The sequence below is a fragment of the Sesamum indicum genome, linkage group LG12 (genome assembly GCF_026168435.1).
Source record: "Sesamum indicum cultivar Baizhima isolate 11 linkage group LG12, ASM2616843v1, whole genome shotgun sequence".
NCBI lineage: Eukaryota > Viridiplantae > Streptophyta > Magnoliopsida > Lamiales > Pedaliaceae > Sesamum > Sesamum indicum.
Window position 1 is genome coordinate 2,971,311 of NC_142668.1, and position 26,352 is coordinate 2,997,662.

The following is a 26,352-nucleotide window of genomic DNA, read 5'->3' on the forward strand; positions in this document are numbered from 1 at the left end:
AGTTTTACAATTATGAAGAATTAAGCACACACTATAATTCTTCATGCAAATACTACTAAATGATCTTATAGCGTAACATTCCAAGATAAAGTTACATTTGGATAGTAGTTTTAATAGTTTACATATGAATCAAGATTGTCCACTACGTTCCTTGCTAGTTTCGATGGTTGGCTGCCCACATTTACATCGCTATGCTATCTCAAAGGTTGCGTTGGGCTTCTATCTCATAAGTGGTTGGATGTCCCCTATGGTAGAATGAATCCATATCAGTCTGAATGTCTTCATCTGGTTCGTTCAATATGATGTAATCGTTGCTAAACTTACGGATGAAGTTATGAAGGGCGCAACATGCAATTACTATATCGACTTGGTGGTTCTGAAGGTAGCTCGGCATCCCAACTGTAGTATTGAAAAATGTTTCTTCAGTACACCGAAGCATTGTTCAATTAAATTTCTCAACCTTGAATGTGCATGGTTAAACATGTCATGTAGGGTATGATATCAACGGCCTTGTCCCCTCCACTCAGGTAGGTGATACCTTGTTCCTCGATAAGGAGCCAGGAAATATTGGTAGTTTGCGAAATCGCGTTTACCAAATAATACTTACCTGCATTGTCACAAGGCATCATCATAAAGAGAACCGCTAGTGCCGCGTTTACCCTTAAACAAGATGGTTGGTGGAATCTAATTTATATATTACAATGCTCACCGATCGGAGGAAAAAGGAAAATTTCGATCCTGTAAAACTACATGGTCCAGACATGGGCATCGGCCGCACTTCCTTCCCACCCAACATACACATAAGTGAAATTCATATCGAAATCACATATTGCTAGTACATTCTGTGCTAGGTGGCCTTTTCGCGACCTCTATCGATTTTGGTCAACTTAGGAGACCTGGCAAAGTACCAACGTTCCGTCCATCACTCCAACGCAATCCTACATCGATGTCAACAATTATGCATAGTTAGGTGCATGAAATAGTATGTTGAACTAGCTTGCATTAATTACGCGATTGTGAAGACTATGAGATAGCGTTAAGACAATGATAGATGTGGTACGTACCTTGAAGTATGGGTAGAAATCTAGGTTATTTGCCACTCTCGGATGTGTGTTTGTAAAATTCGGATGAGTTATTAGTTCTGGGGCTATTGCGCACAAGGCAGAAAGCACTTGGTGGAATCTATGATTAATAGTCTCCAATGAGTGTTGAAATCGCTCCATATTATCGCGGTGCCTTTTATGCATGCCGACCGTTTGCATGAAGAGTGCAACCTCCTCAATTGAGGTAACTCTGGACGTCTGACCGTGAGGAAGTAAACCTCTACTAGTCAATGTATCAACCAAAGCATAAAAACATGGTTTGGTCATGCGAATGTTGTCCAAAAACCTTCCTTGGTGTGGGGTCGTCATAATCTCCACAACTCATCCTGCTCCTTGTAGTGTAGATGTGTTACGTGGCACATTTTTCCTAAATAATTCTGGGCATATTAAATCTCTGAATGCGTAAAATTTCTCTGGAAACATCAGATTCGTTACTTCCTGGAGTCCCTGTGGTCCCCGGACTCTCGCTTGTGGAGTTCGAGTCTAAACCTCCACCAACTCTCGAGCTTGCAATATATCGGATCGTTGTTGTATTGCTAAACATAAACAAGATAAATTAGTGTTTAAGTTACATGCAGTAGATGTCCGTTGGCTGGGGACATGAAAATACTTAACGAGCATGGATACTTGGTATGAGTGCAATCTAAGTAAATCGGTATGACATACATGCACGAATACACATAACGAAATCAGTTTTTTCCAATTTTCTAACAATCAAGCAATACAGTCACTTGCCCAAAGAGTACAACCAACGGAGTTTATTCTCGTCATTAAGACGCAAGAAGATTGCGCGTTCTGTGACTGTGAAAACGCTCCAATGCGGTGGTGAAGATGATGTCTGGCAGATCGTTAAACTTTGTCAACTCGTCTACGCACCGCTCAATGGATTCAGTAGTTTTGGGCCCGGTTCAGTCAATCTTCCCTTGAAGTGATTCATTCAACCTATCCATTGTCTCACACTTCTTAGCTTGCAACTCACTAGCTACTCGTCGGAACCTACGCCCGCTTCTAGATGGACCAGCGGAAGCCAGCGATGGTCTCGGGGAAGAAAAGTATTCATCTGGGGATGTCATGAAAACAGATTGAGAGAATGTTGTATCTTCGTACTCATCTCATGATCGACGGCTGCCCGATTGAGTGCCATCCATCTGTTCATCATCTATGTGGTTGGTGTTGTGGATTGTCCGACGTTGTAATGATGACGAACGCACGAGCCTACCAGATCCGGTGTTCCTTGAAAATATTTCAGTGCATAGGTTAAAGCGTTGAAGCCCATACTCAACTATTTTTTTATATTTCGAATTTTCCTGCATTCATTTACATTATCAAAATATGTAATTAGTTTGTGAATCTGTAAGGACACTGCAATCAAGAAGGCAGCACGACTAGATGTTTACCCGATACAACTCCTTCAAGCGTCCTGCATCGTCTGTTATGGTATTCCTTTCTGAATCCCATCCCCACCTAGTCCCCCTATTCAAAATTTCGTTTAACAAACGCCAAGCATGACGCAACCTGTTAAGTTTGCCCTTAAGCTGTACCATCGTAAGAAGACAACCCTGACTCATAACCGAGTTCATTCGCTCGGTTACACGAGCCCAGACTGACGGTGGAAATGTGGATGATTGGAGTCGGTGTGTGATTAACTCCTCGTGCATTAACTCAATGAACACGCGTTCTATTTTTGTGTTCCATAACACTTTATCATACCGAGATGAGTGGGAGGAATCAACGTCATTTGGGTGTTGCATCTTTGTGGGTTGTCTTATATATCAAAGTGTCATAACAATTAAGTACAATAATTTATATATCCATAAGAAAAAAAATGACCGCACGTCACAAAGTGTTGGAATTATAAACAAACAATCATTATCTCGCTAATGAGTTAGTTGAACATAAAACCATGTATTATTATTTCTATTAAAGTACAATATTTATACTTTTTTATTATTTAATAAAGTATATATAAAATAATAAGTTAGTTCTTAAAACTATAAAAAATATAGTGAAAAAAAATGAATGAAAATTAAAAAAAAAAAGAAATAACTATTGAAAGATAGTAAATGAGTGAAAATTTAATAAACAAATAAACTATTCAAATTAAATATTAAAATTAGCATATCAAAACAATTGAGACGCCAATTTACCGCTTTTCAATTATATATAGTATAGGTAAAGATCGTATAAAAAAAATGCCCATCTACTATTAAATTTCACCAATACTTATTATATATTAAAAACAACACTTACTATTAAATAGAAAGGGAGTTTTTTTACCACCTTCGTAGTACAAATGCGCAAATTGACTAACATTGTTCTTAAAATTTCACTTTTAACAGGCAAGCTACATTTTTGTTATATAAAAAATATTGATATTCACCAATTATAATAATTTATAATAATTGCAATAACTATATTTTTGCTGGAATTTTACCAGCTTCAATAATGAAAATTTTGATTTTTTCTCATTTTAAAACACGAAATATTAATTTGTTACGTAAATTATAAAATTATGGTTTAAAACAACTAGACCATGAAAATGCTATGAAAATTAATTTTAGAATGCATGAATTATTCATTCTAACGTTGAACTTATATTTATATGTTAAATCAACATTAGTATCTCACTATATCTATTCTATTTATATATATATTTGAAAGAAATATTTCGATCAAAATTCAATAATTTTGACTCAATTGCTGATTTTAAAAGATGCACATAACACCTTTTTGTTAAAAAAGAAACAACTCCCCGGACTCAACATTTATCATTAATTAAATTGGAAAACAACCACCTGGCCCTTATACTTTTTTGGTGTGAAACAAGTAAAAAGTAGCAATTTTTTTTAATTTAAATTAACATACATAGAATATACATTTACTGATAACATTTGCATTACCACAAAAAGAATAAAACAAGACAAATTTTGTTTAGTTATAGGTTCCAATTCCTTATATTTATAACAGAAAGTTATATATATAACTACATGTTTTTATTTGATGTGCTAATGCGTCAACATATTTTAATGAAATACTATCTTGAAAAAAACATGAGAACGTTTAGAACAAAGTAAGCAAATATACTATATACTATTCCAAAAATGCTGTTGTAACATGAAAGATAACAGCCCGATTGAATACTACTAACTTCAAAATTTTGGGTAACACCTCTTAATCATATATAAATATTTTTCACTTTCTTGTTGATAAAGAGAGGTCTTCCTCGAATAATTTGTCAAGGGCATTAAATACAATTTAACATTAAATACTAAATTGGTTTCTAACTGTTGATCCATGAGAACATACTCAAGTCCTTTAGAATCTAACTTATATAAAAATTATTCTATTGTAACAAAGTAACTAACCCCTAGACAAAGGAAAGACTTTTCGGATCGGGCTCTAAAGGAGTCACAATGCAGCTACTTCTACTACATTCACAAATGGTATTAGTGTTTTGTGCCAGTCTTCCTCCCTCCCTCCACCTAGCTCGGGTATAATACAATCCTCTGGTTTTAGGTAGAAAGTTTTCTCACATGCCACTAGATCAATTTAACGTGAGCTTTTCTGTTTCTTCTCCCATGGGATTGTTTTGATAGTGTCATAACATTCTTGGAGTTCTATTTTTATATAAGACTTGTTCTTTTGATCATTTTGTTTATGTTCAGGACCATCAATCGTCATACTCTGCAAGTTCCTCTCATAATGATCTATCCTGTACAAGGGCACCTTAAAGGGCACACAGAGATTACTTGATACAAACTTAAGCTAATATAACTACAAAGTTATGAAATAATGGTGCCTAGTCACTTTAATTTCATTGTACTTCTCCCTAATTCATTCCTCTGACAACACTAAAAATACCTCTTTATATGAGTTACATGGATATTGAGAAAGGTGGGCAATTACTTGACACAATGAGTGTTAGAGATGTTAGTTACCTAAACAACCCAGTACTCAACTAAAAGATATATCGACAGGGAAATGCTGGACTCACTCCATAACTAATTCCCCGATTAATAACATAGAAAAAAAGAAATGAAGAATATCTACTATCATAAACAGTAAATATGTTCAACACCTATAAAAATTGAAAAATATCACAAGACAGAACTAACATAGAAAGTAACTTAACCAAGTGATAACTGCATTAACAAAAATAAATCATTACTACAGATCACAGACATCAGATTGTTATGAAGGCAATAACAACACATCCTTGAATACAAAAGGCATTCATTTTTACTCACCGGGAAAGGTACTGAGGTTTTGCTTTTACTGGCAGCTTCAAAACCTTATAAAAATGGGATCTGAATCTTATAACGCTCTGATTTAGCAATATGAACTATGAAAGCTTCAATGTAGTGTTTATATCACACTATATATGGTATATATAGACAGACAACCATTTTCAGATTATTGTAGATGCAAAATTGTTTCACTGTGCAATGTGTGAATCAACAGAAACCGCAGGAAAATGTGAAAATCGAATAATAATTTAAAGAAGAAATCACTGTGCACATGTGAAAGATCAAAGAAATCAGGAATCATCGTAGACAATAATTTATTGAAGCCATCTACTGTTGAACCGTACATACTTTTCAGTATAATACATCCAAACCCAACTCTCAAATATTCAGAAAATTCATAAATCAAAAATTAAATGGAAGAAATCGTGCAATTAAAGTAAAAGAACAAAAAAATTTCGGCAAACTTAACAGACTCAAATCCGCCTTTTCGCTTGATTGACGCGGTGTGTGGAATGAGGACTAGGTGGCGCCTGAGATACCGATTCCAACAGCCGGCGGCACACCTTTGACGTGAATGGCGAGTGGCGGCGGACTCCAACGAAGTTTGTGGCTTGGTCATCGTAAAATCCGTCGTGGTGGGAGGACGCAGGTGATAGCGGCGCTGGGGTTGTGCTGTCGATGGAGTTCGTCTAACTATGCCGTGGTCGGTCTGACGCTGGTGATGGCGGCGCTGGGGCTGTGGTCAGTTCGATCGACGGAGTTTTTACGATGGGGAGAGAAGGCTGAAGACGATTGAGAAGAGGAATTGTAATTTTACATTTTAAAAAAAAATAGATTTTTGTTATGGGCTATGGGCCTATAAAATTAAAAAAAAATAGGTTAGTAGGACAATTTCAGTTTTTACACCTTGATTTTTTACACCCAATCAAGGTGTAAAAACTAAAACCAAACATTGCTATTATTTTGGCCCATCTCGGGAATGGGCCAAAATATAAATCCAAACACAGCCTTGCATTATGTTTGATTTTGTTTTTGAAGTTTTCTGTTTTATATTTTGGAGATAGAGACAGAAAAATAGAGATAAATAAGTGTGTTGAAGATAGAGTGTATGTTTAAATTTATTTTTTAAGGTAATTTAAAATATTCTAAGATAAGTGGTGTATGTTTTTTTTTGGGATTTGAGAGACAAAAATCACTGCTCATTGTCAAATCATATCTCTTTTATATATATATATAGTGTATGTTTAATGTTGTACTTTTTGAAGATAAAAATTACTGTTCACTGTCAAATTATATATTTTTTATATTATATTTATATATATAAGAGTGTATATATCTATTATACATAGAAAGTTCAAAAATAAAAAAACACACAAATAAGGTGCGAAAATAAAGAGGCAAACATAATGTGTGTTTATCTTGTTTTGGAGATTGTCCAAAAATAAAACCAAACATAGTGTTGTTTTCCTTCCTTTTTTTTTTCAGCAGCACGTGTATATCAAGTGAGGCTCTTCGTATATTTTAACGACCCAACTAACGGTAAGGACAAAAAGCATTAAAAATGGTAAGTTTGACGGCTAAACTATCAAGGGCAATAGTATGAGAACCAAAAATGAAATAAGTCATTAAGTATAGGGACCAATATTATAATTCTCCTACTAATTTTGAACAATAAAAATAAAATTATAAAATTAAAATTGACTATTATCTAAAGTTCCCCTATGTAGCCGCTCATATTGACGTCCCGTTAGATGATTAATTAGGGGTGGCAACGAGTAGAGCTCGACTATTTTTGCTCGCTTCTGGAATTTCGAGCTGGAGCTCGAGCTCGAACTCGAGCTCGAGATTGAGCTCGAGTTCAAACTATTTTTTTTTTATTTTTTTTGTTTTTTTGTTTATTATTATTATTATAAATTATGAAAATCACCAATTTTTTACATAAATTTATAAGTAATAAAATAAATTATATAATGCATACTATATTATTGTTATTATTATTATTATTATTAGATTAAATAATGGGAATCACCAATTTTTTACATAAATTTATAAGTAATAAAATAGATTGTATAATGTATATTATATTATAAATATACCAAAATATAGTATGAAATTCTAATTTATTGTTATAAATATAAACTACTGATTAGTTTAGTAGTAATATAATTAATAAATTGTACAAAAAAAAATTATTTTGAAATTAATATATGTTCACAATATGCAAAATTTGTATATTTATAAATGTTAGTATAAAATTAATGTAACTATCATCTTATATTGTTGAACAATATGGGTTAATCGATCCATCAAAATTCAAATTAGATCGTTAGATATGATAAAACTTACAGAAAAATACATTTGGTAAAGTTTTATTCCTATTGGATATATATAGATGTCGATATATCGTACTTGGAACATAAGAGTGATCATTCAAAATGATGTATCGTTGAATGAGACCATGTGATTTTAAATAATACCGTCTGATATGATCTAATGACATAGTCTTATATATATTTAAATTTTGTATGAATCGAGTGCCCGAATTTTAATATATCTTAATTATTGATTAAATTTTTTAATCTCATTATATATATAATAAAATAATAATTAGAATTGTTCAACCATTATCATCATCATCATCATCATTATTATTATTATTATTTTTAGATTAATTCATAGAAATTAATAAATTTTGACATAAATTTATAAATAATAAAAATCATAAGTGAATTACTTGTCAATTTAAAAAAGGTGTAACATAATACAAATATATACTAAAATATAACATAAAATTTATATATATCATATTTAATAATAATTTTAATTATAAAAAATATTATAATTTACTAAGTTGTTGACTAAATTTATTTTTGTATAAAGATTAAATGTATAAATAAAAGTACCATAATTTATTATTATCCAAAATAAAATGTATGATATTGATTAATAATTATAATATATGGTCAATTTTGATTATAAAATTGATTAAATATTAATATAAAATTAAATATATAAAAAATTCAAAAATAAAAATATATATAAAAAAATAAAAAAAATATTCACCAGGCTGGCGAGCTGGTGAACAACCATAATTGAGCTCGAGCTCGCTCGACTCGAGCTTAAAATCGAGCTCGCGAGTCGGCTTGACTCATCTGCCACCCTACGATTAATGATGGACCAATTTTATACAATAAAAATAAAATTATAAACTTAGAATTGCTTATTATCAAAAGCAGATGACGAAACTCGTAATCCAAAGCGTACTTTGGGACTAATATTACAATTTTCTCCCAAATTCACAATGGTATTGCCAAATCGTTTGCTTGAAAACAAAGCAGAGGCCAACAACAGCACCACCAATTATCTTTGCCTCTCTCGCCTAAATTGCCGCCACTGAAGGTAGCACCATCATCAATTCATTGACAAACGAGAGTGGCACATATCTGTTTCCCTTTTTATATGTTTTGTTCATCATGGAAAAAGAGTTCAATCTTTCTTTAATTGTTGCGTTGGGTATTGCATATGAGTTGTTTGATATTATGCCTCAATCAAACTACAATTCTGCCTTTGAGTTATTCAAGCTCATTCTTGAGCTCAAAATCTTTTCAAGTTTTGTCCATAGATTGAAAATGCATTCTCAACCAAAAGTGCCATGGAAGGTTCTCTGCAACTGGATGCACAGACGAACTTTCTGGTTCGGTTCCTGCTCCAAATGCAGTTCCGTGTATTTCTTGAGCTTGAGGGTGTATATGATACATTGTAGTGATTGATTCCATGAAATTTGGCTGGATCAATGGTGAAGTGCATTATTATTATTCTCTGAAGCAGGAAATACGAAAAGAATGAAGGTGAGCCTGGAAGGTGAAAAGGTGATACTAGTGCCTTATATGAAAGAGCATGTGCCCAAGTACCATGTCTGGATGCAAGACCCGTCCATCCTCCAAGCCACTGCGTCTGAACCACTCACTCTCGACCAAGAATACGAGATGCAGCTTTCTTGGATTCAGGATCCCCTCAGTATGCATCACTCCATCCTTTTAACTATATAAGTGCTTTAATCATTTCTATGTATGCATATAGATTTGTCTGCTATTTGGTTTGTTAAATAGAGTGTGCCTTATTTTTGATTGAAATTTACAACAGTTCAGAATGATGATATACGGATTTTGGATCCTGTTTCACAGAGCAGACTTTTATAGTGCTGGACAAAAAATTAGTGGTTGGAGAATTCATTCATGGGGAGCCCCATACTGAAGGTCATTATACTTTCTATGTTTTTCGAAGCGTCATTTTAATCCTTGTCATCTTCTTTTTTCGCTTTGTTCCCTCTTTTCCTGTTTTATTGTTGTGAGTAACTTATTATAATATTCTTTGCATAGGTATACATTTCCCATAGCACTAGGAAAATGGTAGATTCTTTTTGTTTCTTCAATGGCTGTTCAGCGAAGAATGATGAATATCTGATGTTGGGGCAGAAACTGAATTTTCTTTACTTGATTTACTCTTTTGTGTGTCTGAGATAATGTCTTCATTTGCTATGATTTCTGTGGAACAAAGGGGCAGTTTTCATTATATATGGGATGGAAAGGAACTTAATGATGGACTAAATTTATATTGTATACCTTCAGAGGAGTACTCATGGGGGTTCTATTAAGAGTGGGATAGACAAACAAAAAGTGCTTTAGTACTTTTTTTTAATCCTTCTATACTGCAGAATATGGCATACTTACCTTTCCCAGTGCTACTCTTCAGCCATGGTTGGTGATGTAAATATATTTATGAATGACCTGGATGATCCTCAAATGGCAGAGGTCGAGATTATGATTGCTGAACAAAAAAGGTATCTGCCTGTGAACATTTGACATTTTGGTTCATTACTTGTTATCCCAGTTTGCTCATTTTCATTTTATTTTTCAAATTTTAAAATGATAATCCCACTAGCATTACTCTATTTCTAAGTTTAGGTCCATGATAGATAATCACAGATGTGGAGAATTGTTCACAAAAGTCACTACAAAAGAAGTGTGGTTTTCTATTATATTTGTGCATATCGCCTCTGAGTGGTTAGTCCTTATATCCTCAGGCACTGCCTCATATTCATAGACTTCTACCCAGTAACATTAGCATGGACATTCTCCAAGACCAATTTTACCGTTATTTTATTGAAAGTTTTCATTGGGTGCGATAAATGATGGGAGCAAGAAGGAATTGAATTGCTTACTATTAATTATCATCAAATTCATTACAGTTCTTTTTTTGTCATGCTGCACAACCTCTCACCTATGGCTTAACAACACTTACTTTGAATGATTTTGATTTGATGCTTTCGGAATATATTATTGAACTTGCCTTATGTCAGATAGAAGGTAAGATATTGCCATAGACATTGATTAAAATAGTGGTTTCTAGTGAAAATAAACGGTACCTAGTTGTCACATTCAGTGAGCTTTAAGCTTAGTTGCTGTGTTTTTTCATGATAGGGCTCCCTTTTGTAGATTTTTGAACTACTAAGGCTATAGTCTGTAGGTTTTATGTATTCTCTTTATCATTGATTTTTGTAGCTTGCCAATCTATACAGTCATTCTCATGTCATTCAGCATTTTAGTTGAATTTCTTCTTACTCTTCTTTCACAGTCGAGGCAAAGGGCTTGCAAAAGAGTCAATCCTCCTGATGATGGCGTTTGCAATTGAGAGTTTTGGCATCCACCTCTTTCGTGCAAAAATAGGAGAGTCGAATGAAGCTTCTCTTAATCTATTCCAGAAATTGGTGGGTCCTTCCGTCTTTCTTTGATGTTCACACACACACACGCACACATTCACACAAACACACATATATATATATATTATATGAGAGTTGGGTTTGTGTGTGTTATGGTGTTTGGAATTTGATTTTGAATAATTAAAACATACTTTTTGCAATCCAAACTATTTGCACCAATTTTCTAATTCTTCTCAAGTAGTGAGAGTTTGCTTTTTCAATTAAGCTCTTAAAGTAAAATGGTTGCACAATTGTAAACGCACAAGATTGACATGATTTATAATTTCTCGATAAGAAATAGACAAATATTTTCATATATTATGTTTTTTTATTTTCTGCAGAAGATTTTGGTAAACTAGGAACAAGTTTTCTTTCCATAGGTAATTGTCCGCATCACTTTTTCATAATTTTTTATAGGAAAAACATCTCTATATCAATGGAAATCATGGGGAGACATTTTAAATTTTGTAGTAACTCTCGGTTTCTTTCTTAATATATTTAGGGATTTCCAATGAAATGACTAATAATAGTATATTTGAAGAGGATACAGCAGTTGAGGTTTCATTATTCATGATGTTCCCTTCTACGTCTCTCTTGAAACATGAGAGGATTTCGGTTTTGGCTTCAGAAGTAATGGTTATCATTTATCCCACCATCCTTTTAGTGGGCCATTAAATTCTAAAATATGATTCTTTACAGAATCTTTATCGATTTAACTAGCTCTTTCTTTTCTGCCCCTAAGGGAAAACCCAGCTGCTTGGGCTCAAGTTTCCTGTGGGAAGTCTTGAGTTCAAACATGGGTGGGCGCTTGAGTGTGTTGGGGAGTGTGCTTAAAAAATACTAGCTCTTTCTTTATAAAGTATTTGAAGCAATAACCATTTACGTATAAAGACTAAAGATTTGATATTCAGATAAGGTGTATAAATTCCATTCTTAAATTAAACTACCAAAAGTAGACCTAAAATTTCGGACTTATTCGACTTTTTAGATAAAAAAGGAGTGGATTTATGGTAACTCTTATAGGGTTGTATGTATTGGATAAGGCTAACGTGAATATGGGGTTTGTTATTATCACAAGGATTAAGATTTTTGTTTGATTGTATTATACTTTTTCTTTACCTAAATCTTTCAAACTTTCTTGGATTCCCGGAGAATGGATTTTTCTTGATTTAGTTTTGGTATGTAATCAGAAACTTTGAAAGAAAAGGTTTTATGCAGTTTCTATGAGTTGAGATGGGGGTATAGAACCGAGAGGTAGGTCCCACGTTCTAGGTGAAGTGACATTTTTCCATTCAATTGTTTTGGGAACCATAAGGTTGGATTTGGCTCGATATGTTTACAAGAACACTGAATGACCTGGAGATTTGATATAGGATATGACATGAATAGCTAGACTAGTATTTGTAATTTTGTTATGGAACCTATAAAATATCTCATAAATATGAGACTTAAACCTTATTTTATGATTGTAATTTTGACATTTAAAGTAAGGACATTAATAGTATTGGGCCTAGTGAGGAAAATGGTAAACTGTGGAAACGAATTAAAATATATGGGACCACTGCAAAGATTTGTTTCAACATGCCCAAGTAGAGAGTCGTGGAAATCAGATGTCTAAAATCTCTTAAGGCAAGAAAGACACTGGTATAAAGTCCTCTTGTTAAGGGCTTAATGACTATTTGAGACAAGACCAATATACAAAATTCGTACCCATTCTTAATATGCTTAATAATTGAAGTTTTGAAAATAAAAGTTTGTCGATCTGAGACTAGTCATAAAACTTCTTCTTCAATCTTTATAGTGGATGCAGATTAAATCTATAAATGACTTTCCATAGATTTCTTTCGTATTGTTCTTTGGAAGCTTTCAATCAATTAGATCCTTGTCTTCCCACAGTATTTCAACTGTGGTGATATTTGAAATTTCTTGGTTAGAGGATCCACAATGCTTCTGAAGAATTTATCTATATTGTTGGACATTCATGTTTTGTTCTTTTGGACCAGACAACTATTCATTGCGGCAAGTGAAGTCAAGTAAACCGCTTTAAGTTTCGAAGTCCTACTCACAAAGTACGAATCTATGCATGAATATATTTAAGAGTTACATGGCTCTGATACCATTTAGTATGAGGATATCGTAACCTAGAATAAATTGAATATAAGAACCTATGCGGAAACAATGAGGAATTGTTTGTAAGATAGAAGACTTATTCCAAAATTTTTACAAAAGAAATCTTGAAATAGAATAATTGAAAAGAAATTAAACAAGGACTCAGAATGAGAAGAGTGAAATGGAGACTTACTCAACATAATTCTGGACTTGGGAAAAATACATGAATTTTTACAAAAAGAATGAGGGATGTTCAGAGATATGAACAATCAAAGACATTCTTGTTTTATGTATGCTAAAAATATAACAAAAATTGCTAGAAGAGAATTGTTGAAAGTAGTGAAAAGGAGCGTGTGAGATGCTTGAAGGTGAGTTCTGCCCGTCCTCTTCCATTTGTTCCTATTTATAGAGAGATCTTGATGCACTATGTAGACTTGAAGGTTTTTGAAATCCGAGTTATTACCTTTGGAAATGCTTGATAATAAGCTTTTAGTCTGTAGGCAATAATGGGTGTTGGTGGGGCTAATTCATGATGGCAGAGATGTTAAAGCAAATAATGACCATCATTCCTTCTTAGTGAATGTCAACTGGATTTTTCTTTTTTATTTCATTATTCTCATTTTTCTTTTTAAGTTGGAATTCTTACTTACACGAAAATTCATAATTCAGAAGTAGATGCCATAATAGTCATTTTTTATGAAATTTACAACAATAACAATTTTCTTTATGGAATTTGACTGAAAATTCTGAAGCAGTCGTCTTCATTTCATCTGCTATGAGGAATCTACTTTGTCAATTCGGTGGTTTTGAGATTTTATTCCATTTTCACTTTGGTTGTGGCTTAGGCCAATCTTGCAGCCAGGTTTGTTTTGGTTAAAAATTATTGTTGTTGTGAATTATTTTTTTTCCAAAAATGGTGGAGGTCCCGCAGTATTTGGGATTTTGTTGGAACTATTCAAGAACTGTTAGTTGCTCAAGATTAACAAGATTCATTTTGTCACACCATTTGACACAATATTTGTTTCCAATGGAGAAAATTTGGGTATCCTCATCAATTTATAAGGACTTGAATTGAGGTTTGACTTTGAGTGTCCATGTGAGATTGAATAGGATACAAAATTTGAGGAGATTGAGATGGTATTCTCCTGGAAAAGAATTGGCTTATAGAATCTTAGAGAAAATTTGAAGGATTTTCGTACTAGTTTTGGCAAAATTTGTGGTTCACGGCCAAAACAATGTCACTATATGATGAACCAATTTGAAAGTTTGATAGGTGAAATTTTGGTTCTAAAAGGAAGTAGAAGAAATGGTAAGTTTTCTCATTTTGTTTGAGAGGGAATGTTGAAAGGCTTTACTGTAATACCAAATACGAGATTAATGCTAAATTTTTATTGAGAATATTTTTGAAATCATAAGGGTTACCTCCCTGTTTGAGAAGGAAAAGATAGAATTTGATAAGATTTTTCTATATCCAACTTGTGAGGAGTTAGTTGGGGCTCTTTTGGTGCTAAAATGGTAATAGAACTATTATAATAGTTCTTATATTTGATTTAATCTTGATTATGATATCTTGGTACTAATTGGTAGTAGGGTCCTACAAAATATGGCCAAAAGGAACCCCAACCAACTCCTCACGAATTAGCTATAAAAAAAATGTTCATAAATTCTATCTTTGTTAGAATCGGGAGGCAACCCTTATGATTTAAAAAATATTCAAAATACAAATTATCTTCTAGTCTCGTATTGGGATTACATGAAAGCTTTCCATCATTTCTTCCTCAAACAAAATGAGAAAAATATCATGTTCTACTCTTTTTCGAAACTGTAGTTTAACTTGCCGAAATTTCAAGTTGGTTCATCACATGGTAGCATTATTTTTGTCTTGAACCAAAGATTTTTCCAAAACTAGTACAAGAATCCTTCAAATTTTTCCCTGAATATCTACAAGCTAATTCTTTTTCCAGGATGATACCTTCCCATCTTCTCAAATTCTATATCCAATTTAATGTCACATGGATATTCAAAATTGAACCTGAAGTCAAATCCTTATGAATTGATGAGATACCCATATTTTCTCTCTTGGAAAGAAATGTTTCTCAAATGGAAGGACTATATGAGTACTATTAATTTTGAGTAAATATCATTTCTTGAATGGTTTTAGCAAAATCCAAAATACTGTCGTTAGAAGATTGATTAGGAATTTTTGTGTATATTTGCATATTTATAGTTTGCTATTCTTGGTAAGTAGATCAATCATATTTACCTTATTTGTAATTCTCTCTAGTCCTAACACTATATAAGCTCTTAAATGAAATCAATCCTTTCTCTTCTTCCTATTTAACAACTGCAAGACCTCCACCAGTTTAAGAGACGAAAATAATTCCTAAAACCAACAATTTTTAATTGAAAAATAGAATCTAGCTGCAAGGTTGGCCCAAGCTACAACAAAGAAGAAAATGGAAAAAATTCTCGAAGACCATCAAATTGACGAAGAGGATTCCTCATTTATGTCAACCTAACGTATGAAATGAAGGTGGCTGCTTAAGAATTTTAGTCCAATTTCATAAAAAAATTGTTATTGTAAATTTCGTAAAAAAAGACTGTTGTAACATCCGCTATTGTATTCTAAATTTTCATGCAAGTTAAAATTCTAAAGTTTAAAAGAAAAATGAGAAGAATCAAATTAAAAAGAAAAATTTGTCTCACATCCACTTAGGAGAACGGCGGCCATTATCAGTTTCAACATCGCTACCATCATGAATTTTTGCCACCAACATGAATTATTACTTGCAGACGAACGACCATTATCAAGCACTTCCAAATACAATACTAACTTTTATTTCAAAAACTCTCAAGTCTGCACAGTGTATCAACAACGGATCAAATTGGAAGTTAGAAAAGAAAACAAGGGCAAGGCAGTAAAAATCTTGTAAGTGTGAAGTTGAAAGTGTCGCATTTGTTGTGTATTTCTCTAAATTTTGTGGATGTTGGGTTTCAACAAGTACATGGTAGTGTTTATTTGTTGAAAAGGGAATGAAAGATTTTATTTTCTCCGTCAATTCTTCTTCTCTCCTCATCCCTCTCAAATCTTCTGTATTTCCCACCCCATTCTCTCACTTAACTACCCTAGTTCATAAGAGATTTTTGTTTTTATCTTATTTATAATTCACAGGATATTTCCCATATATTGGTGGAGGAGAAAAAGATTACTAAACAGTTTGTGTTTTCTTCCAGGGATTCAAGGAGACTTCTCGCAGCGAGATCTTCAAAGAAGTGAGCACTTCATATTTTACTCTCTCTCTCTCACTCTTTCTTTTAAATATATAATAAAGCCACTAGTGCATAGGCGGGAAGTTAGGAGGACTGCTACCTGTTTATCTCTTCTATTATAAAAATGTAAAAGTTTCTTGAAGTTTTTGATATACCTATAATACTGTTTTTAGAAATTATCATACCGCAAAAGATGAGGCTATAAATTATTTGTCATCATAAAAATAAGACTTTACTAATTTTTCGTAGTATTATTGTAAATATTTTCAAGAATCCTTTTCTATTCCAAACTCTTTTCCAAATTTGGTCGTACGCTTTTTCCTTTATAATCATAACTCTTCCAACAATTTGAATTTTCAAAATTTGGTTCAAACTTTCAAGAGCTTTTTAACAATTGGGAATATTAAAAATGTTCGTACAACAAAGTTATGGTTGTTAAGGTATACTACTTTATATAACAACATATTTTATAATATATATTAGTAAGTGGCACCTTTTATCTATGTACATAATCTTTTAAAAATATTTAAAATAAAATACTTTTATAAATTATATTATTTATTTTTTTTGTAAAGTTAAAAATTACCTAAAATATATATAAGATAAAATAAGATAATATATATTAGAAAAAAATGCATGAGGGAAAAAACTTACCAAAAGGTAGTTATGGAAGATTATGATGAGTGAAGAAGCTAAAAATAATTAAATTATTTAATTTTTTTTTAAAAATGCCATACCAAAATTATTTTAGACCTCAAAAGGGCCCTCTCCAATAATATATAATTAGTAATTTATGGCACACTCTATGTGTGTACAAATTCTATATTACTATTTAAAATAAAATATTTCTTATTTAATAAAGTATATGCAAAATAATATTAATATTAAAGTTACAAAAGGATTATGTCAAAAAGAGATGCATAAACAAAAGAAGTTTCTATCAAAGATAGTCGGGCAATAGGAAGTTCGATGAATAAAATAAAATAAAAAAATTAAAAAAGAAACAGACCAAAAGGAGAGACACCGAAGAGGTGCTCTCCTCTAGTATATAGTATATATGTATATATATTTAACTTTCAGACTATTTATGCTATTTATACTATAATTTAGAGAAAAAAGAAAGATGTATTTATAATAGAAATAAATAAAACAAAAATTTTAATATGGGAGCCTACATGCTAAATGGAGATGAAATAATGATATAATTTTTGGAGTTATTTGACCATAATTTATCAACCTATATAATAATTTCTTATGATAAAATTAAGTTGTTTATAACTGACTCTTTTATTATAAAGATAAAATATGGTGTTGACGAACAAGAAAAATGCACAGGGAAGCAAGAATTCCATAGCTATTTCTCAAAAATGAAAACTTACAGTACACATCTCTGTTAGGAGATATATATACATCAAGAAAGGTAGAGAAACGAATAAAACTACTTGACTAACCTGACAACTAATTAACTGCTGCAAATGTATATAAGAAGTCGCATTTCTAGTAAGTAAGCTAGCAACTCTAAGTTACAGAGGTGGGAAGTAGTTCTTCATCCCTTTCGTTGACAGAGTCTCTTCCATAGCTGTTATACAGTGGCTGCTGTTGTCACTTGGTTCTTGTTGCTGATGCTGATAAGTTTTGACACTCCCCTCGCAAGTTAGACATGGGTACGTTGTGATCATGCCTAACTTGGATCTTAAATGGAGGAAGACATTTCCAGTCAGGACCTTTGTAAATAAATCTGCAACTTGTTGTTTAGACATGATGTTGCTGGGTTGGTTAATTCCTTCTTTATATTTGTTCCTAACCACGTGACAATCAATTTCGAGGTGTTTCGTTTGTTCATGAAACAGTGGGTTCGCAGTAATGTGCAATGCAACTTTCTTGTCACAATAAAAAGGAATGGGGGTGTGAACTAAAACTCTTAAGTGTGCCAGAAGATACATAACCCAGCTTATTTCACACGTTGTAGCAGCTATGCTCCTGTATTCGGCTTCGGCTGAAGATCTAGCCACTGTAGTTTGCTTCTTAGTTCTCCAGGATATAGGACTCCCTCCTAACAATATGCAATAGCCAGTTAGGGACTTTCTTGAATCTAGGCAAGAGACCCAATGTGCATCACAAAAGGCCTTTAGTTCAAGTTCACAATCTCTAGAAAAGAACAAACCTGCTGAAGGATTTCCCTTCAAATACTTGATGAGGTGCATTGCAGCTTCCCAATGGTGTTGACATGGGTGCTGTATATGCTGGCTTAGCTGTTGAGCTGCATAGCAGATATCAGGTCGTGTGAATCCAAGGTACAAAAGTCTGCCAATGAGCCTCCTATATTTGGATGGATCTTGTAATGTTGCACCTGCATTCATGGAAAGTTTGCAACCTGCTGGCAATGGTGCAGTGGTGGCTTTGCTCCTCAAGTGTCCTCTATCTCTAATAATGTCCAATGTATATTTGTTTTGTGAAATAAGTATTCCTTGTGCAGAATGCATAATTTCCAGTCCCAGAAAATATGTGGCAACTCCCAGGTCTTTAATGGCGAAAAGTTCATTCAAATATCCTTTCACTTCCATAATAAGATCATTACTAGGTGCAGTAACAAGTATATCATCAACATATACTAGTAATGCAATCAAATGAGATTTGGTGTGTTTGATGAATAAACAATGATCATGAGCACATTGAATAAAACCAAATTCACTAATTTTATCAGTGAATTGTTGGTTCCATTGCCTTGAGGCTTGCTTCAAGCCATATAAAGGCTTCTTAAGCTTGCATACCTTACCAATGGGAATTTCATAACCATTTGGTGGTTCCATGTAAATTTCTTCATCTAATGTCCCATGCAAGAAAGCATTATTGACATCTAGATGATGCAAATGCCATTTTCTTGCAGCTGCAACCCTTAGAAAGGTTCTTACAGTGACTGCCTTTGCCACAGGGGCAAAGCAGTCACCATAGTCCTCACCTTCCTTTTGACTGTAGCCTTTAGCTACAAGTCTGGCCTTGTATCTCTCTAGAGTGCCATCAGGTTTGAGTTTTAATTTGTAAATCCACTTACATCCCACACAATTCTTACCTGGAGGCAATGTGGAAACTTCCCAGGTATTGTTTCTTACCACTCTAGTTTACCTAGTGCTTCTTTGTAGTCCTTTGGCTCCTGCATAGAACACAGATTTTCTACCAAGTATGTTTGTTTATGTGTTGGTGTCAAACTAGATGCAGAGGTTACACCCTCTCAATTGTTGCATATGAAGTCCTTCATCCAAGTTGGTTTGGTTGAGGTCCTAGTAGACCTTCTAAGGACAATAGGGCTGTCTATGTTACTAATTTCTGCATCCTGCTCCTCTTGTCCAGTTTCAGTTTCCTCATGATTCTCTTCAGGAATGATGTTAGGGAGAGGGCAAGTAGTATCAGTATTAGACAATTGTGAAAAAGGGAAAACAGTTTCATAAAATGTCACATCCTTTGTGATATACATTTTTCTATCCTCTAAGTCTATTATTTTATAGCCTTTCATGCCATGAACATAGCCTAGAAAAACACATTTTATTGCTCTAGGTTCAAATTTCCTTTTAAAAGGAAGTACATTTGTGGCAAAACATAAACATGAAAAATTTTTCATATGTTCATAACTAGGGGCTCTCTTATACAATAGTTCATAAGGAGTTTTCCAGTTTAAGGTCTGTGGGAGCCTATTTATAATGTAGGTAGCAGTTAACAAAGCCTCAGTCCAGAATTTTTGTGGCATGCTAGCTTGGAACATTAATGATCTAGCTACTTCAAGGAGATGTTTATGTTTCCTTTCAACTTTGCCGTTTTGTTGAGGGGTGTATGCACATGATTTTTGATGTATAAGGCCTCTATTCTTAAAGAAATTTTGGCAATTTTCATTAGTGAACTCAGTGCCATTATCAGTTCTAATTTATTTAATCTTACAATCAAATTGAGTGTGTACCAAATTGTAGAATTGTTCTAGTTTTTCTTGGGCTTGTGATTTATGAATCATCATGTATGTCCAAGTTGCCCTAGTGTAATCATCAACAAGAGTTAACATGTAATGACAATGTGAAATAGAATACTCCTTATACGGCCCCCATACATCAACATGCACAAGATCAAATGCATTCTCAGTTTTAGAATCACTAGTAGGAAAAGTAGTCCTGTGCTGCTTTGCTAAAGGACACACTATACATTTTATGTGATCAGTTTTATTATCATCATACAAATGTAATTTTTTTATTACATCCATCCCTGCATGTCCTAGTCTGCTATGCCAAAGATTTCCAATAGCTACAACCTTCAGTATATGTGTTTCCCTATTGCCTGCCTTAGTGATATCTTCAGCATTGTTTGTTAAGTCAGTGTCCTTATTTTTGTCCATGCCTAAGATGTAGAGTCTGTTCTCTTGCCTACCCACTGCCATCACACGGCTAGTCTGAAGGTCCTGCACAGTACAATTATCTTTTGTAAATGTGACCTTAAAGGAATTATCTCTACACAATCTATTTACAGATAACAAGTTGTGTTTGAAATCAGGAACATACAAAACTTCTATCCGAATGATGTTCTTGGTTACTCGTATATTTCGAGCAAGCTTAACCTTTTGTACTATGCCATTACGGAGTTTGATTGATGTCTCATCATCAAGGGGTTTCAAGAATTCAAACAAGGCAGCATTTGCACACATATGTGCAGATGCTCCGCTGTCAATAACCCATGTATTCTCAGTTTTATTCATAAAAATAGTGGGTTTCAGGCCCATGCCTGCAAATTCCTCTGATTCTGCATAATTTGAGAAGTATTGGCTTGATTCTTCACTTTGCAGAGCTTTCTTGAACTCTGTTTTCACAATTTCAGATATGGTTTCCTGAAAGCTACTTTCTCCATTCCTCAGATTGACATTCAAGGCCCTTGTGTTTGGTGGCTTATTCCCTTTCTTTTTCTGCTCTGCAAGAAGTTTATACCAATCTGGGAAACCATTGATCTCGAAGCAGCCTTGTTTTGTATGACCATTCTTCTTGCAATGTTCACAGAATAGACTTCTTTTATCAAGATTTCCTTTCTTGAGAGGTCCTTTGTTAAAGGTGCCCCTCTTTATTTCAGTTTGTACGTTCATGATCCCTTCTTTGTGGACTGCTGTTATACCTAAGTGTACCTCCCACTGCTTTTCAACACGTTGCACCATAGAGTAGGCCTTTCCCACAGTGGGAAGAGGATCCATTGGAAGTATTTGATTTCTAACATGGTCGTAGACGTTGCTTAATCCCATAAGGAACTGCATTAACTGGCTTGATGCAGTTTTCTCAGCAATCTTCTTGCTGGCTCCACAGTCACACGTTGGTAGTGGGTCAAGGCTCTGCAACTCATCCCAGAGTCTCTTTAATTTTGTGAAATATACAGCAATAGACGTGTTTCCTTGTGAGCTTGAAGCTATGTCTCTCTGAATCTGGTATAATAGAGGGTCGTTGCTTTCTCCGAATCTTGATTCTAACTCCAGCCATAACTCCCTAGCAGACTTTGCATATAGGAAGGCTTCAGCTATATCCTTGGCTATGGAAGTTACGATCCAACAGACTACCATAAAGTCATTTCTTTGCCATTGTTCTATTGCAGTTTTCTTTTTTGGGTAAGTGTAATTTTCATTAAAAAGAAAGTATAGTACAACAGTGTCCCTCATTAGGCGCTTCCCTCGACAGGCCAAGGGATACGCCACAGTCTATACAAGGCACATGTGCTAATAGAGCTAGAAAGCTTAATACTGAGTATAGTTGCCGAACATCTTCTACTATCAAGTTGGCCACTACACTCGGGGGCCTCTCCTCGTGCTCAAAACGTCTCAGATTTCTCTCCCTCCAAATATAGTATACACACGATCCAAGCAGGCATCGGTAGGATATATTGATGATGTGCTTCCCACGCCATTTTCTTGCACCCCATTCAACATCACTGACCCAATCCCGATTAGGCCACTGGAATCGTACAATGCGCCGAATACTACTGAGGCATCTTCTACTAAATCTGCAGTGGAAAAACAGGTGGTTATGTGACTCCACCATGTCTTCATTGCACAGCACGCAGCACCCAAGATGGGAAAGCCATGGTTTATCCGTCGTTGCGAGCTTCTCCAGGATAGCTAGCCAAAGAATAAACAAATGTCGCGGGATCTTTAAAGAACCCGAAAGTAGTGAAATCCAACCTACTTTCAGTCCTGCTGGTATCATAGCCCGATAGAACTCCTGGGTAGTGGGTTTCCCACTCGAACCTTTCCATATAATACGATCTGTACCCCCATGGATCCGAGGCAGCACGTGTGTAATCTCCACGCATTCCATGTCCGTGATCAATGGCCAGTGCTAATGACCGTCACAGATAACCGAGCTTAGCATGGTAGACTCATGCAATCCCAGACTGTTGGGTCCCCGCGGAAATCTGTCAAGGAAGGCCCCAGGTGATGCCAGGGATCCTTCCATAAGAAAAAATTACTTCCATCACCAATGCGATATTCCACCACTGAGCGTAACCAGCCTCTCAACCTCAACATTTTTCTCCATCCCCATGGTCCACGATTCTCCGGGATAGTCCATATCGAATCATCTCGTAGTCTGCCATGCCGCAGCCACTCGACCCAGATAGAAGTCCTATCACATCGGATGACTTCACAGAGTTTTTTGCACATCAATGCACGATTAAGAGTTCCCACATCCTTAAGGCCAAGGCCTCCCTCCTTTGCTTTTCTCGTAGGTACCGTCAATGAATCCCAATTTTTGCTTTGCTCCTAATGCAAATTGAATTGATCGTGCCCAGGTGGGGTAATTGTTTCCAGTGAGAGGTGCTGTAACCAAACCCATTCCAGGGTGATCACTGCCTTGAATTTTGAGGTTCTCAGAGACCATGAGAGTTGGCTCCATGTCTGTGATGTTTTGCAGGATGAAGGAGGACAGAGATTAAAAAATTGGAAGAAGAAATGGCAGAATTAGAGTCTTAACTGCTTTGATGCCATGTTGACGAACAAGAAAAATGCACAGGGAAGCAAGAATTCCATAGCTATTTCTCAAAAATGAAAACTTACAGTACACATCTCTGTTAGGAGATATATATACTTCAAGAAAGGTAGAGAAACGAATAAAACTACCTAACTAACCTGACAACTAATTAACTGCTGCAAACGTATATAAGAAGTCGCATTTCTAGAAATGCGACTTAGTAAGGAAGCTAGCGACTCTAAGTTACAGAGGTGGGAAATAGTTCTTCATCCCTTTCGTTGACAGAGTCTCTTCCATAGCTGTTATACAGTTGCTGCTGTTGTCACTTGGTTCTTGTTATCAGTTTTGACACATGGAATATTCTCCCTTGTATTTTTAAGTTAAGTTTATATCATTATGAAATATGCCTCACGGGTAATACCCGTACTCTTTACTAGTTAATAGAATTAGCAAATAATTTTTACAATAAGGTTTGATGAAAGGCATAAAAAGGAGGACTTCATCTTTTACCATCTTAACATATGACTGGTTCTTTTGCGTTATTACATGATGCCAAAACACATTTGTTAGGATTTTGCCATTAATCATCAAAATGAGTCCATAATTGTATAGAGACTTGGTTCTGAAGCTTGTTTGAGTTTTTTCTTACTTTGAGATTTGATAATTTCTAACATGAGGAGAGGTGCTTAACCACATGCAGAAACGTACAATTCCATGTGGTAAATTTTGTAATCTTTGAAGCTGCAATGTCATTTATCTTATTGCGCAGAGTTGAGGGAAAGCTAATTTTGTTGTAACTTGTCACCATGATGAATGCTTGCACAGGTAACAGTAGAATTACCAATAACGGAATCCAAGAGCGAGGAACTGCATCAATTGATTCGTAATACTGTAACACATTCATGACCAAGAAGTATATTCTTGTAGTTTGGAAGTTCCAAGTGGAAAAGGTGATCTCATTTATGAATATTTTACTTTAAGTTTACGATAAACCACCATTTTCTTCTACTAACTAGTAACTAAAGAACAATTTAGATTCTTATACTTATTCTTCTAACTTGAGTAATTTGTCCTTGCATGGATAGGAGTGCAAGAGTTATAAAAAATTTAGCATAAAAACTAACTTATTATGTTATTCTTTTTTAAATTTATTTTTCAGATCGTATTTCTCCAGGAAGCTTCGTGGACTACTTGTATTCTGAATGGCTGCATTCATTAGCTCCATGTTAAACTTTTCACTCATTGCTACGAGCAACCTTGGTCTGCAGTTCCATTGCATTCTTCCCGTAGACTTTGTAGACATTGGAAGCCTGTTCAATTTATTATGCACCTTTTAGTATCCTAAAAATGAAACTTGTCAATATGGTAAAGTTTAGTGTCCTTAGTTTGGTATGTTTAAATGTGCTACCAGAAGATATAAGGAGCTACCTATAGTAAGTTATCATGTCAACTATTCTAAACAAGTTTACATTCCATCAACTGCATGCCTCACTCAATACCAGACATAAGTACCCACATATTTAATGTTTGTTTTCAAGCTTTCTGGAAGTCAATTTTGCCCATTGATTGAAGATGTGAAGATGACATCGAATGAATTTGAGGTATGTTGCTTGAAACTGAATTCCCAGCTTGCCAAACGTGATTCACGATGGTTCCATTTTCTAGTGGTCCAACTATAGCATATATTGTCATCTCATTGTGTTTATATTCTGCTGAGATATTTGAAACTTGAAAACTGAGTTCCCCTGGTAGCATTGATGGATTGTAGCTGGTTATTGATGTTGGGTAAACAGTCATGCTACCATTGTCATTACGAAAAGCAACGAGAGCTTGTGATCCAACCATGCCTGTGCCAGTGGGGTTGATTGCCCAAGCAATCCAACCCGTTGAAATTTGCCTTGCCCTGTATGCAATTGAGACTTTTCTGAGGGATGGAATGTAATTCCAGTGAAGATGAGCTCCAAAATACGGGAGATCGCTGCAGGAATTATAGACCCTGTTAAGTGAGAAAGTGCTGTTGGAGCAGGTTTCCGCAGAGGAAGCGACAAAAACAGAAACAAGAACCTTTAGTAGGAGATTGACTTTGAAAAATGAAGCCATGGGTTGCATATATTTGTATCTTTGAGACAGTAGTCTTGGTGGAAACAAATAGCGGAAGTTCTGCTTTTGATAATCAAGAATCTACTTTAGGAATCTCTGTGGAATTCTCAATATATTGGTGCGCAGGAAAGGCCTGATTTTGAAATAAAGTCGTCGAAAAGCAGGATGGGGTGTTGTTACATGATTGATTATAAAATGTACTTGGCTTTATAAGCAGGAAAATTGGGTTTTGGAAGAAATCAGATGGGCAGGGGGGTAGGAGATTTGTGATGAGTGATGGTGAATTAGGTTTTGCATTGGTTGAGAGTGTTTAGTATTATTTTCTGGGGTTACAAGTAGGGCATATTATTTGTGTTTTGATTGGTCAAATGTCATGGATTTCCTCTTGTTCTCCAACCCCAAATTTTCCCACCTAACATCCGACTAAATAAACAAGACTTGGTAAAATTAGTATTTGTAGGAAGACTTATGCTTTGTTTCTTTCCATCTTTTGTTGTCACGAGGAAGAATAATAATAAATAATAATAATAGTATAAAAATATTAGTGAGGTTGCAATGACGTAATTCTTATTTAAAAAATATATATGATATACTGAATGAAAGATCCAGATACCATAATCATTCATGCATTTACGTTTTTGTACTATCATTAGAAAATTGTTTGTACTTTGATACATGTTATTGGAAAAATGATTACATATAATCATATGTGGTTCACTCCTCCCCTATTAGAAAAAAGGTTTGTTTATATTTGTCAAATGCATGTGTCAACACGCTCTTCTACAACA

The 26,352-nt window shown here is 34.4% G+C and overlaps 1 protein-coding gene and 1 pseudogene across 8 annotated transcripts; one reads left to right on the forward strand and one right to left on the reverse strand.

The window, feature by feature from the left end:
• The first annotated feature begins 8,591 nt into the window (after positions 1 to 8,591).
• LOC105178767 (Acyl-CoA N-acyltransferases (NAT) superfamily protein) lies at positions 8,592 to 25,745 on the forward strand. 8 transcript variants are annotated; one of them, XR_002288443.2, is made up of 9 exons: positions 8,592 to 8,749; positions 9,179 to 9,367; positions 9,535 to 9,606; positions 10,103 to 10,190; positions 10,985 to 11,117; positions 16,452 to 16,490; positions 24,290 to 24,414; positions 24,624 to 25,065; positions 25,258 to 25,745. XR_002288443.2 is itself a non-coding variant. In XM_088876250.1 (8 exons), the coding sequence occupies exons 2-7, from the start codon at positions 9,193 to 9,195 to the stop codon at positions 24,368 to 24,370; spliced, it is 588 nt and encodes a 195-aa protein (XP_088732376.1). In that variant the 5' UTR covers positions 8,592 to 8,749; positions 9,179 to 9,192; the 3' UTR covers positions 24,371 to 24,414; positions 24,624 to 25,745. The 8 variants fall into 8 exon arrangements, 6 of the variants coding, with proteins under 6 accessions (XP_088732376.1, XP_088732377.1, XP_088732378.1 ...); XR_016063084.1 differs by having other exon boundaries at positions 25,003 to 25,065; XM_088876250.1 differs by having other exon boundaries at positions 24,624 to 25,745.
• On the reverse strand, positions 24,882 to 25,573 carry LOC105178769 (cytochrome b561 and DOMON domain-containing protein At5g47530 pseudogene; annotated as a pseudogene).
• Positions 25,746 to 26,352: the final 607 nt, after the last annotated feature.